Source organism: Cnephaeus nilssonii (assembly GCF_951640355.1).
Source record: "Cnephaeus nilssonii genome assembly, chromosome: 2".
NCBI lineage: Eukaryota > Metazoa > Chordata > Mammalia > Chiroptera > Vespertilionidae > Cnephaeus > Cnephaeus nilssonii.
Window position 1 is genome coordinate 88,840,614 of NC_137073.1, and position 14,329 is coordinate 88,854,942.

The following is a 14,329-nucleotide window of genomic DNA, read 5'->3' on the forward strand; positions in this document are numbered from 1 at the left end:
ATTTGGTGACAAAGGACCAGAAAGAGAGGACAAGACAGAGAACATATGTTTAAAATATTTTTTAAATCCAACACTAATCAAGGAAGGCTACAGAAATTTCCCACTGAAATAATGGTGGGTCTCTCTAATCACCCTAATTCTCAGTAGCAGGCACTGTGCCTTCCTAATGGACAAGACAACAGTGTTTACAACAGCATTACTCCCTTTCATAGGGCTGAGTCAGAAATGAATGTGAGAATTGGCAGAAAGGCAACTTCAGAGAGCATTGTGATCTTAGCCATCATTGGCTGACCAAGAGAAGTGAATGTCTCACTTGGAAATGACTAGAAAACTGATTTTAGGATATTCTATTTTTATTTTGAAGAAAATATGTAAGAAATCATGTAGATATCCCTCATCTATCTTTTGGGATATTTTGTGGTTGAATGGATTGAGGAGCCTAAATTAGCAGTAGCATCCAGTTAATATGGAACCGTGTATTTGCGTGATGCAGGATGGCTGTTTACCCCTCATGGGGCTGCACACTATTTTTATGGCCACAGAAGAGGAGGATGAAGCCAAGCCCAAGCTTATTAGGAATTGCTCTCTCTCAGCCACAGTGAGAATCGAATTCTTTCCTCACTGGTGGGCAAAGGTAACAGCTGACTGCCATGTGATGGTTTAGACAAACCAGCTGTGAATCACACTAAGGAACCAACCTAGCCTGTTCTTTTCATTATTTGTTTTGTTTTTGCTTCCTTTGTTTCCCTCTGGAAGTGATGGACCTGCCCGACAGCTTTCCAATAGTGAGCTCTTCCCTTGTGCTGGTGCTGTTTTGAAGACCTCTACGTTCTCCTGGACTAATTTATTTCTACAAACAAACAAACAAACAAACAAAAAAGATGGCATTTGCTTAATAGATTCTTCAGCACAGCGTATTAAGAAGGCAATAAAAAATACACCATTTTGAATATGCTTTGCCACATTGTATAATGATTATAGGATTTGATCTGGCAGCCTGGGAATAGGACTGGTCATAACTTTTATAATCCCCTTGTGACTCTGACATGTGTATGAGAGTATATGCAGTCATATATATATATATATAACTGAGGCTGGAATTTGTGAATGGTCAAATTTGGTATCCAGAGTAACAGATGTTTAAAGAAGCTGCCTGGAATGTTTCTTGCCTAACAGAGGTCATGAAGAACAGACAGTGTTGGTATAAATGACCATCCCCAGGCCCTATGTTACAACAGCAATTATTAGGCATCTTTAAGTCTATTCCAGTGCACTTAATGGATAGTGTTGTACTTAGTACTGCTGTTGATATTTACTAACATAACATCAGAAAATATTGATGTCTAAAGTCACACTTCATTGCTTGAACAGAAGGAAGCTTAGTAGTAACAAACTTTACACCAAGTCATATTGTGTCCTAGCAAGCCAGCCAATATATGATAGACATTGACAAAAATGGAGGGGTTGTGTGTGTCCTTCTTCCTACGCTCTTGGCTGGGAAGTGAAAGATGACAGTTAAGCATAGGATGTGCGGGCCTTGGCCCTCAAGACTCATGCCCTGGTGTGTCTTGGTGGTGGGTTTGTGAATCTTATTAAACAAACCTGTTTTCATAAACTCCCTGTCCACCCCCGAGCTGCTGAGTCAGAACATTCGAGGGTTGAGGGTAGGAGGAGCATGAATTTCAATGAGCTGTTCAGATACTTCTCATGGGCAGAAAGTTTTGAGAATCATGGCTGGATATGCAAAGGTTATCAGACTCTGTGAATAATACTGTGATCTGTGGGCCCTTCTTCAGGGAGAATCCATGAAGTGCCTACTGTGTGCCCACACCTGGACACCCATAGGTGAAGTACATGCGTGGTCCTTTTCTTTTGGACTGCCCAGTTCGGTGGCAGTGGGAGGAGGAGATGAACAGATTTCAAATCTTAATCATCTTTTAGAGTTGCCTTGGTGGAAATGAGACTGGACAGATTACTTTTCTCAGCCTTGCAATTTTCCACGCAATCAAGGGGAAGGAAGCTCAGACAGCTGCCACGCTCCTGGGGCTTTAGGCATCCTCTTGGCTTCATTATTTGTCTCTGTTTTCTTTTGCAAGAAACCTGACCTTTAAATGGCCTTGCAGTCTGTGCTGCACTGTTTGTTAGGCTGTTGTTTCCAAGAACACATCTTCGAATGAACTTCATCCCACTGTGCACCTAGGAAGCACCCAGGTGTGGAGGGAATGACCATAAAAACTCAGCAGGTCTGGCCTCACGTCCTAGCTGTGCACCCTTGTTCCTGGAGCCTCCATCTTATTTTCTTAATGCTTTACTGAGGTGTAATTTACACAACAGAAACTCACCAATTTAAGTGAACAATTCAGTGATATTGTGCAGCCATCTCCACAGTCCAGCTTTAGACCACTCCCACCACTCCATGCCCAACTGCAGTATTCTCTGCTCCCAGCCCCAGCTTGCAGTCACTGTTCTGGTTCCTGCCTCTATAGTTTTGCCTCTTTTTCCTTGGCATGTAGTAGAAACAAAATCAGACAATATGGGGTCTTTTTCTCTGGCTTATTTTGCTTGTCATGATATTTTATTTTTTATTTAGCTATGTTCAGTGGTACTTCATTGCCTTCCATGCTGAATGATATTCCATCATAAGGAACTACCACGTTTTGCTTATTCATTCACCAGTTGATGGGCATTTGGATTGTCCTTTTCCCCACAAAATTGTAGCTGTTACTCCCTACATTGCAAATCTGTTTTCAGGATCATTGATAATAGGGTATTCAGCCCTAGAACAGAGGCAAGCACATAGTAGGTGATCAATAAATGAATGCCATGATATTAATATGATTAACAGGAATATGATGTGACCTTCCTGGAACCTTCAGCTTAAAGAGCACTAGATAACAACACCAAAGAGACTAGATATCAACACCAAGACCAGTGGAGAAGGGAAATACCCAGTGGCATAACTAAATAGAAAAAACAGCTGACTCATGAGCTAAGTGTCAGCTTGATGATTTCATAGCACAATTCGCCTCAAGCTGGTAACCTGCCACTGCCAGAGGGAAGGAAGCCATGGGCTTGCACACTGGGATGGATCGAGTGTGTGTGGAAAAAACATGATAATTTCAGCAATGGCTTATAGATCCAGGTGACAACACCCTGGGGTCCCATGGCCTCTAATGAGAAACATGTGTGCCTGCCCACATCATGACTGTGACTTACTTCTCTCTCATGAGGACCTGGCAATGGCTGTCCCAATCTGCTGTGACTCTCTCTGTCATGACACACTGGTAGTGGCTGTCTAGCTCTGTTGTGACTCATTGCCTTTGGCCTTTTGATCTTTTTCTTTTCAACCTGCACAGTCTTGTACTCACACAATCTCCTTTTTTTGTTGTTGCAGTTTTCTATATGCTGCCCTCATTTAAAAAAATATGTATATGTAATCTTCACAGCCATGCTAGGAAATAGCTGTAGATGTATCATCTGCTTACAAATATAGAAACTGGGTCTTAGGACACACACACACACACACACACACACACACACACACACACACACTCACGCACACATACACGAGTTCACCCTCTGAAGAGAGGCAGATCCAGGACTTGAGCCAAATATTTTGCTTCAGGAGCCACTGCTTGCCATTATACCACCACAGCGTGTGCCACAAGGCCGAGACTAACATCTGATCCATCATTAAGAACAACATGATGGCAAGCAAGTCCCCATACCTCACATGTCACTCCAAACTGAGTGATGAGGAAGACCCAGGCCAGTGGAGGTCTGGTGGTGGTATGTACAGGAAGCTGTATGAGTGGGGGTGAAGGCTTTGAGGCTACAGGGAGTTTGTGTGTTTTCTGGAACAGGAGCAGTGGCTGGCAGAGCAGAAGCATCCTGAGCCACAGGGCTTCCCTCTGGTGTCCTCACAGCCAGCTCATGTCATGTAGGGCTTTGTTGAAATGCCACCTTCTCAATGAGGCCACTGGCCACCTAGCTAAAGCCGAAACCCCCTTTCTTCCACTCCTGGTGTCCTTTGTCATCCTGGGTTGTTTCTTTTTTTATTTTTTATTATAGTTTACATTCAGTATTGTTTTGTATTGGTTCTGGGCATACAGCTTAGTAGTTAGATAATCATATACTTTACGAAGTGATTCCCCAAGTACCCACCTGGCACCATATGTTATTACAATATTACTGACTATATAGCTGTATATTCCCTATACAATATAGGGAATGTAGTCTTTATTTCAAAATAGACTTTACTTTTTAGAGCAGTTTTAGAGAAACAAAAATTGAGCAGAAGGTACAGATATTTGCCATTTTACACCGTGCCCCCCACACTTACAGCCTCCTCCATTATCAACATTCCCCACCAGAGTGGTACATTTGTTACAACTGATGAACTTACATTGACACATCATAATCACCCGAAGTCCATAGATTACATTAGGGCTCACTTTTGGTATTGTGCATTGTATAGGTTTAGACAAGTATATAATGACATGTACCATCATTATAATATCACACAAAGTATTTGACCTGCCCAAAAAATCCTCTATGCTCTGTCTAGTCATTCCTCTCTCTATATTAACCCCTAGTAACCACTTTTCTTTCCATTATCTCCATAGTTTTGCCTTTTCCAGAATGTCATATGGTGAAATCATAGAAGATGTAACCTTTTCATTTTGGTTTCCTTCATTTAGCAATGCTCATTTAAGTTTATTCCATGCCTTTTTATGGTTTGATGGCTCTTTTTTTTTTTTTTTTACCGTGGAATAATATTCCATTGTCTGAATGTGCCATAGCTTATTCATCTATTCATTTACTAAAGGGCATCTAGGTTGCTTCCAAGTTTTGGCAATTATGAAGCTGCTATAAATATCCATGTGCAAAGTTTTTTGTGTGAATATAAATTTTAACTCATTTGTATAAATACAAAGGAGTGTGATTGCTGTATCTTGTAGTAAGAGCTTGTTTAGTTTTTTGTAAGAAACAGCTAAACTGTCTTCCAAAGTGGCTGCACCATTTTGATTCTCACCAACAGTGAATGAAATTGATGTTGTCAGTTTGGCTATTCTAATAGGTATGTAGTGGTATCTCATTGTTTTAGTTTTCATTTTCCTGATGACATATGATGTGGAGCATCTTTTCATATGCTTATTTCCCCTCTGTATATCTTTCTGGTGAGGTGTCTACTAAGATCTTTGGACCATTTTTAAATTGAATTGTTTGTTTTCTTTTTTTTTAAATGGGAATATTAATCTTCAGTTTACATGTTTGTTATTAGGATAAGAATAATATATAGAGCAAATCACATAGCATATTATCTGCCACACAGATGGTGCCCAAGACAAAGTAACTGTTATTTTAATTCATATTTATATACATAAATAGAGGCCAGGTGCATGAAATTCGTACACTCAGGGGGTTCCCTCAGCCCGGCCTGTGCCCTCTTGCAATCTGGGAGCCCTCAGGGGATGTATGACTGACAACTTAGGCCCACTCATGCAGGAAGCGGGCCTAAGCCATCAGTTGGACATCCTTAGCGCTGCAGCGGAGGTGGGAGAGGTTCCCGCCACTGTCACTGCCACTGTGCTCACCAGTCATGAGCCCAGCTCAGGGCTTCACACTTACCACCAGGGGGCAGCTCCTGCATTGAGTGTCTGCCCTCTGCTGGTGGTCAGTGTGCATCATAGTGATCGCTGTTCAGTCAATTTGCATATTAGCCTTTTATTATATAGGACTAGAGGCCCGGTGCATGAAAATCCATGCACTGGAGGGGATGGGGTCCCTCAGCCTGGCCTGCCCCCTCTCACAGTCTGGGAGCCCTCAGGGGTGGGAGGCGACCCGACGATCAGGGGAAGGTGAAGCCCCCATCACACCGCTGCTGCTGCCATTACCGGCAGCACAAGCCTCAGGTGGCCTGGTTACCTGAGCCTCGGGTGGCCCTGGGCGGCTGGGTAGCCGCCATCAGTGGCTTGCATGTGCCTCAAGCTGGCCCTGGGCAGCTGGGCAGCCGCCATCTGAGGTTTGCCTATGCCTTGGGCATCAGCTGGGCAGCCACCATCCGAGGCTTGCCTGTGCCTCGGGCTGGCCCTGGGTGGCTGGGGTGCTGAGGGGACTGGGTGACTCCAGAGGCAGGCATGTGGAGCGGCCAGGCCAGCCTGGCCTTGCCGTGTGCCTGCTGCCTCGGTGGGGCTGAGGGGACTGGGCACCACCATCTTGTGGCTATGGGCGCCATCATCTTTGAGGGTGTGGCAGTCAATTAGCATGTTCCCTCTTTATTGGCTGTGGGCGCCACCATCTTGGAGGGTGGAACAATTAATTAGCATATTCCTTCCTTATGGGCTGTGGGTGCTGCCTTCTTTGAGGGTGGGACAGTCAATTAGCATATTCACTCCTTATTGGCTGTGGGCGCTGCCATCTTTGTGATGGTGTGAGGGTCAATTAGCATATTCTCTCTTTATTAGCTAGGATAGTATACATAATAATTAGTCTATTAATTCATAAACCTCTGGAGAGCAAAAAAAGAATATTGGGTTTTGAGATGGTCCAATACATAGCTTCCTTTTTTTCTTACATTTTTCTTTCCCTTTTTGTTTTCCATATATCCTGTATTCTCGGTTAATTACAAAATGTGAATAAAAAGAGTAACTTAGATGGTAGATCTATGTATTTTTAAATCATGTTTGGAGAAAGTGGAATATTTATACAGCTGAGTGGCTTTCCTAAAAGTAGGCTCCAGTTTAGACCTATGCACTGAGTTGCAGGAGGTGCTAGGTCCATAGAAGTGACCATCCTGGGATAGCTTCTCACCTGTGCTGCCCATCTGGCAGCTAAGCTTATCCTATGATCAAGATCCATTGAGTAGTTGAGTTTCTCTGGGACACTGTTCATGAGAGGAAAGGGCTATACTACTCATGCCCAGTTTTGAGTTCAAATTTGCAGATAAAGCGTTTCCTCCTTGGAGAGGAACCAGTGAGGGGCAAGGAGTGCAGTGCTCCTGGATCCCAACATGCTAAAGAAATGATAAAGTGGGGGAGAAGTATTTACCTCCAACAGTGGCTCACCCTTCACTCTAGGTTTGTTGTTCAGCCAGGCATGCTACTGGGAGTCACAAATGATCGTATTTATCTAAGCTCTAATCATAAGTTATGTCAGTACTAAGATTAGATCATAGGGTAAGGCAAGAAATGCTGATAATTTAATGTTCAAGTGAATTAAATTAATATGACAAACCAAAATATGAGAGCTCTTCAGATTTTAAGGAAAGGTGATGAAAGATGAGCATTCACTGTGCTGCACCCTTGAAGCTTCAGTTATGAGGTTTTAAGACAAAAATCATGTGTCACACAGCAGATGAAAGCATAGATTCCAGAATAGTCTTGAATAATTATTTGGAGTAGCCAGGGATCATTCTAGTGCAATGATTAATTGTACTCTAAAATTACAACTCTGCTTCCTCCTGCCATAAAATTTATTCAAAGCCTGATTGGCTAAAGGCTCAGGTGTGCTCAGCTCAGCTGTGCAGCCATTCATCCTGTGACGATGTGTGTTGGCACTTCATCCGAGTCCCACTTGTTGTCCATCCTCTGCTAGTGATTACACCAGTGATGGCGAACCTATGACACGCGTGTCAGCGCTGACACGCGTAGCCATTTCTGATGACACGCGGCCGCTGAGGCGGCCACATGCCGAGGATGAAACATTTGCTGCTCCTGAGGATGAAACATTTGCGAAATAATGTTTTTTCCTCAAAGTGACACACTACCCGAGTTATGCTCAGTTTTTTGGCAAAGTTTGACACACCAAGCTCAAAAGGTTGCCCATCACTGGATTACACTGACCCAATTTGGCCAGGTCACACAGTCCAGGTAGAATTCAACAAAGTAAATGAATTTGTTTGAGTCATGCAAATGGGGAAAAGCATAGAAAAAGTCTTCCCCTTGGAAGACAAACCCTTCTGTGCCAACTCTCCAGTCAACCTCCAGCTGATTCCTTCTGCAGTTCTGCTTCTCTTGCCTCCAGCCCCACCTCTATTTTCCTTTCTTCCTCCCAGGTGCCAACAAATGCTCAGGTGTGACATGTATGTCCTGATAGCCCTGTGGTAGAAATTGGTATTTGTGAGAGACCTAGGCTCAATCCTCTTTGGTGGATTATGATGACTTGAATAATGCCATAAATAACAAAATTTATAGCATTTAACTTAACCCACAAACCTCATCCAAGTATCGAAATGTTAGCCTTTTCAAACTGTAGGTGAGCACTAGGAACGTGACCAGTGACCAACTTTGGAACTAAGCAAATGACTGAATTTTGAAGACTGGATTGATTTTGGTTTGTGATGATGGGTGATTCCTATGACCAGCACACGGCCCCATTATCCTTGAAGGCAAGAGGCTTAGTGCCCAAGCCAGGTGCAAGTAGGGACAGAAATAATAGGAATCAGATGCAAAATCTTCTGGGAAAGAGAGAACCTTTTGGTTATTTAACTTCTTCGGAGATTTTGGCTGAATTTTTATTTTCAAAGTATCACAAATAATCGTGCAACAAAACTTACTGTGATTTTGGGCACTTAGCAAGTGATGGACTGGCCTTGAGCCAGGTTCATGTTTGACCCTGAGGTATAAGGAAATAAAAAACAGAGTTTGGCTTTTATAAAAGTTCTATAAATGTTAAAATTGTCTTGTGTTTCTGAGACATCGTTAAGAAGACTAGAACAAGTAGAATATTCTCAAAACAAATAACACTTGGAGAGTAAAAATACAGTTACTAGGGAATTAAAATGCATTTTTCTCTTAATGAGCCCGATCGTGCTTTCACTGTGTTTATTGACAGCTAGTTGTCTTGAAAATAGCTTATGGTGTCATCTGAGACAATCTTGGAACCAGTTCAGTGAGGACTTCTTACACTGCAGGAGAAAAAGACTCAGTGGTTGGGTATTTATCTATTTCTTCTTAATTTCCATTTTATTTTTTGATTCATGCAACTTTTATAGATAGTGTCTATAAATAGATACACAGTAATAGAAATCTACCAACTTTTAATTGTGGATAACCGCACATAGATTACAATAAACATCCTACTTTCAAACTTCAACACTTTCTTTACTTACATTGCTCAAAAGCAGCATTTTCTCAGCGCTAACATGACACACATTTTTTCCTTCCTCATAAATGCAACATGAGTGTTTGGTAGGCTTCCCAGTGTGAAATGATTTACAGAATTGGCCATGCTAGAGATGCAGGCCCCAGGAGAGCTCCTTTGCAGAGCATGGAGGACATTAGCCTTTTCTGAAGCCTGGTTAATAATCCACCCAGCTGACATCCCAGTGGTTACTGTGGGCAGGCATACACTAGACATTTTATGAGTTTCCAAATAAATATGTTTGACTCAACAAGGAAAAACTTTGATAAGGAGAAAGCATTAATCTTCCACGATTTGCCTAATCTTTTAAATAAACTTGCAAACTAATAATGCAACAAGATAATGAAGTAAACGTGTTCTGTGTTGTGGGTTTTTTTTTTTTTTGGTAATTTTTATTACCTATTGATTATCAAGGAATGTCTTATCAGTTATTATGCTCTATGTATTTAATGAAATTGAAGATGGTTTAAACATAGAATGTTGTAACAGACTAAATTACAAATGAAACAAGTACAATGCTTGACCACTTTGTTAATGAAAATTCAAAAATCCACCAGCTGTGACAGGTCACTCTTGCCTGAAGATCTTGTCCCTCTTAGCCTGGGCCACCCAGAATATAGCCTTGAACCCAGGGAAAAGCAGGGGATGGTTTTGGGTCTGGAACAGCTGTTACAGAACACAAGTGTTTTAGTTGAGGAAGCCAGAGAGAGTATAAAAATAACGGATCAGGCCAGAAGCAAAGATGTGTTTGGGGCCACTGTGGTCATGGGGTGCACCAACACTCGGGCTTTGAGACCTCATAGTGTACAGTGCAAAGTCTCCCCAAGCCTCCTGAATTGTCAGGGCGATGTATGGTATTTTACACTCTTTATTTTATTAATTCAGCAAATTTTGTTTGCACATTTATTGCAGGTCATAGGTTTAAAATATGTTATTGTTAAGTCTTACAAGCTCATAGAAAGTAGCTCTCCTTATATCCACTGCCTAGATGACAAAATGGCACAGAGAGGCTAAGTAAATATCCTCCAAGATCACACAGATGATATGTAGAATTAGTTGATAATTCTACCTGGGATGTTTGCCTTATCTGGCCAATCTGAGTCCACTGGGTTTGCATGAGAGATGCTCAATGCCATCCACTCTAGAGAACCTAGAGGAGCTGGTAGTCTTCCAAGCGGTGATCTGAAAAGCAAGGAATTGTTTGTATAGCAGACAAGATTTTTTAAAAACAATGACTTTTCCTTTTTTTTCTTTTTTAGTTTAATATTTAAACTAGTTACCTTCAATGGAGTGCAAAACCTCTTTGGGTAGTGTTATTACACAAGGTTGAACACATCCAAGATGGCTCTGCTATTCCTCGATTAGTTTAAATGCAAAAAGGATGAAACCCAACTGGCTTTGGCTATTATTTAATTTCACACTTGGCTATTTCTTGATAGAACTGCACACTTTAAAGTATTATTGTACTCTAGTTTAGTTTGGAGAGTTCTAGGGGGCAAGAAAGATTTCCAAGTCACTCATGTGGAATATGGTGTGAGAGGCTGCTTCCTCTGTGATCCAGAGCATAAATTCCAAGTATTTCACTTTCCACTGTGAGGTGGCAGTTAGGCCCCAGGAGGTCTACCCCCCATGGTGCTGATAGCTTCATTGATAATTTACCAAGTTTACCTTTTCCCCACCAGCAGGAACACTAACGCCAGAGCTTAACCTCAGAAGGTGGGAATGGTATGCTTGTAAGCAAAGATATAAAGGAATGCTTGGAGAGCTGGCTATGTCTCCAATTGGAAGTGTAATTGTGTTTTCTTTCTTTTCCCTATTTTTCCAGTCAGGCATGATAAGAACACAAGAAGCAGATTACTTCTTAAAGCCACTTCCTTCCCACCTAGCAGGGCGACTCAATGACTCTGCCGGGGGTGGGCCTCCCTCCCACATACTGTACAAGAGATCCACAGAGCCACAGGCTCAGAAGGGGCGCCAGGCCATGATGGTCCAGAGGCAGCGGGAGCTGGAAAATCACCATCTCTTCTACCACGAAAATCAACACCTGCAAGGTGGCTTTGACCTCAGGCACCCACAAAAGCAGCATTTCTGTGGAAGACGCAAGAAATGTATGTAAGGGCGATTCTCTTCACGTGTTTAATGATTTTAACATTTACATAAACCAATGGAATATTTTTAATTTTCATCAAAGTATGTCTGTTCCCAAAGTGACATGTATTAACCGTCATTACTAAACTTAAGTGGCAATTCCAACGAGAGTCCATTATCTGCATGTTCAGTAAAAGAGCTCTCTCCATGATAGATGGATAGATAATGGTAGATGTTTTCATTTTTTTAAAAAAGCTGTTCCCTGGACAGATTAAATGATGCACTGCTGAGGAATACTGAATCCACCAGACGTCTTCAAAAGAACTCTGGCATGTCTACTCAGTAATTCTATATTTTTGAGGTCTAGATTTATTAAAGCCCACATAGTTTTCCTGCTGAGGTCATTTATCTCTATACATATTTATGTACTTGACTCACCACATCAAAAGACAGACTATGCAAGACATAAATTTACCTACAATTTATCACCAAGCTTTATCAAAGTCTTTTTTTTTTGTCATGAACATTTAGGAGGTGATGTGTTATTTACATTTTATGTAGGAACCTCTCACAAATTCAAGAATAGGAGTTCAGTGTTCTCTGTTACTTCCCTCACTTCCTTCAGCTTCTCCCTCCACCATCACTTCAGTAAGCCTTCCTACCGTGAGTCCACCATCTTCTCCCAGCCCCATCTTTCTCTGCTGTTTGGTTTCCTATACTACTATACCCAGTGCCCTAAAATGGAGGTGGGCATGAGCAGGAGTTCCATATATGTTGTGGAATGGAGTGAACCACCCATACCCAGTGGGCACCTATAATGAAAGAATAAGTACCATAGTACCTGTGGATATTTTGAAGTCTACTTTCCCATGATACAATTCTAACCATGTTTTCTAAGGCATCCATTCAACCAAATTGTTTTTAACCTAGATTTAACTTTCTGATTATAAATGCCAAAACTATTTTTTAAAGACAAATTCTTCTACTTTAAAAAAAATTTTGATTTCAAAGAGGAAGGGAGGGAGAGAGAGATATGGAAACATCAATGATGAGAGAGAATCATTGATCGGCTGCCTCCTGCACATCCCCCTACTGGGGACTGTGCCCACAACCTGGGCATATGCCCTGACCAGGAATCAAACCCTGACCTCCTGATTCACAGGTCAATGCCCAACCGCTGAGCTCTGCTGGCCAGGCATCATAATTATTTTTAAATGGCTTGCTTCAAGAGGAAAGAGTATATTTTGTCTTCTAATTAAGTTAGGTAAATATCTATGGTGCTTTCTAGGAAAGCCAGCTCTGCAGTGAGGTTGATCTGTCCCAAATCATTTAGAACCTGTTTGAGACACTACAGACAAACTAGTCATGTGTACAGACTTAGGACTCAGCTTTAAAACTGTCAGGTTATTAAAATCCTTCAAATAAGGAAATGATGCAAGAGAATACTCGTTCTTATAATGGTTAGTTTTATTGCTTTATTAATAATTCATTTGCACAGCCCATTCCATAAATTCTTATGCTAATAGTCTTTGAGCTTTATGTTTCTAGATGCTGGCACTACAGAGCAAAAATGACCTTCTCTTGTTTTAAATCAGGACAAAATTATAGAAAGGTAAATAAAGCAATGATTTCCATGACATCTAGACTCTACGGACTTTATTTGAATTGTGTTCCACTTTAACACAAGTTTTGGATCACAAAGTTTTACGGGTTATATGGTTCATATATAATGGACATGCAGTTTCTATATAACAAGTTCCACCACTCATTTTGTGTGATTAATTTGCTCTAATTCACTCTCTGTACATCCCTCATAGACATGCCCAAGCCTCCCAAGGAAGACCTTTTCATCTTGCCCGATGAGTACAAGTCTTGCTCACGGCACAAGCGCTCTCTTCTGAAGTCCCATAGGAATAAAGAACTGAATGTGGAGACATTGGTGGTGGTCGACAAAAAGATGATGCAAAATCATGGCCATGAAAATATCACCACCTATGTGCTGACAATACTCAACATGGTAAGAACATCCATCGTGTTGAGGCTGAGTGTATAGTTATACCTAATGGGGTGTGTATGTGTATGTTTTTATATTCTGCTTTTTACTTATAGATTTATGTCTCATACATAGAATATTTTATCTGTGCTAAGTCCTTCAGTTTTACTATGCTTGGATCAAAAGAGCCATTTTTAGAACTTCAGAGAACAAATTAAGGTGGATGAAGAATTTGATCCTCTCTCTAAGCCAATAACCTGTTTTGATGTACTAGAGTCTCAGTTCAGAAATCTAAAAGTATATACTGAGACATTTTGGTGCAATAAATCTGTTTATCACCACTGTACGTGTGATTTTTTAGATGGATACATAGAAATACTCATTTTAGGAATATTAATGTCCAGCTATTGAGTATACATTATTTTGTTTAGAAAAGCAGAAAAACAATATAGCTTTTTAGAATGTCATCTCAGATAAGGAGTGTCTATCCCCATATTGGCAGCTATAGTAATTATGAAAGAGTGGTAAGAGGTATCTAAGGTTCATTTCACTTAAGTGACATCTATATAACAGTAGATAAAATCTTGGGTCACCAAAATGTATTTTTAAAAAATAGTTAAAATTGACATATAACACTCTGTAAGTTTAGGCTGTATAAAGTGATAATTTGACATACATAAATGTGGCATAATGATTACCAAAATAAAGTTACTTAGCACATCTATCACAACACATAGTTACTTGTGTTTGTGTATGTATGTGGTAAGAACCTTTAAGACTTAAAAGCCCTAACCGGTTTGACTCAGTGGATAGAGTGTAGGCCTGTGGACTGAAGGGTCCCAGGTTCGATTTCAGTCAAGGGCATGTACCTTGGTTGTGGGCACATCCCCAGTAGGGGGTGTGCAGGAGGCAGCTGATCGATGTTTCTCTCTCATTGATGTTTCTAGCTCTCTATCCCTCTCCCTTCCTTTCTGTAAAAAAAATCAATAAAATATATTTTAAAAAGACTTAAAAAAATAATTATGCCCTGGCTGGTGTGGCTCAATTGATTGAGCATTGTCCCATGCACCTAGAGGTCACTTGTTTGATTCCTAGTCAGGGCAC

General features: G+C 41.1%; 1 protein-coding gene across 1 annotated transcript in view; it reads left to right on the top strand.

The window, feature by feature from the left end:
* Positions 1 to 14,329, top strand: part of LOC307114991 (A disintegrin and metalloproteinase with thrombospondin motifs 16-like) — a gene marked incomplete at its 5' end in the record, with an annotated part of 55,722 nt that overhangs the window by 17,509 nt on the left and 23,884 nt on the right. Inside the window, 2 exons of the mRNA XM_079797927.1 lie at positions 10,970 to 11,252; positions 13,050 to 13,249. Of these exons, the coding sequence (XP_079654053.1) occupies positions 10,970 to 11,252; positions 13,050 to 13,249 (483 nt within the window). The remainder of the gene's footprint in view (positions 1 to 10,969; positions 11,253 to 13,049; positions 13,250 to 14,329) is intronic.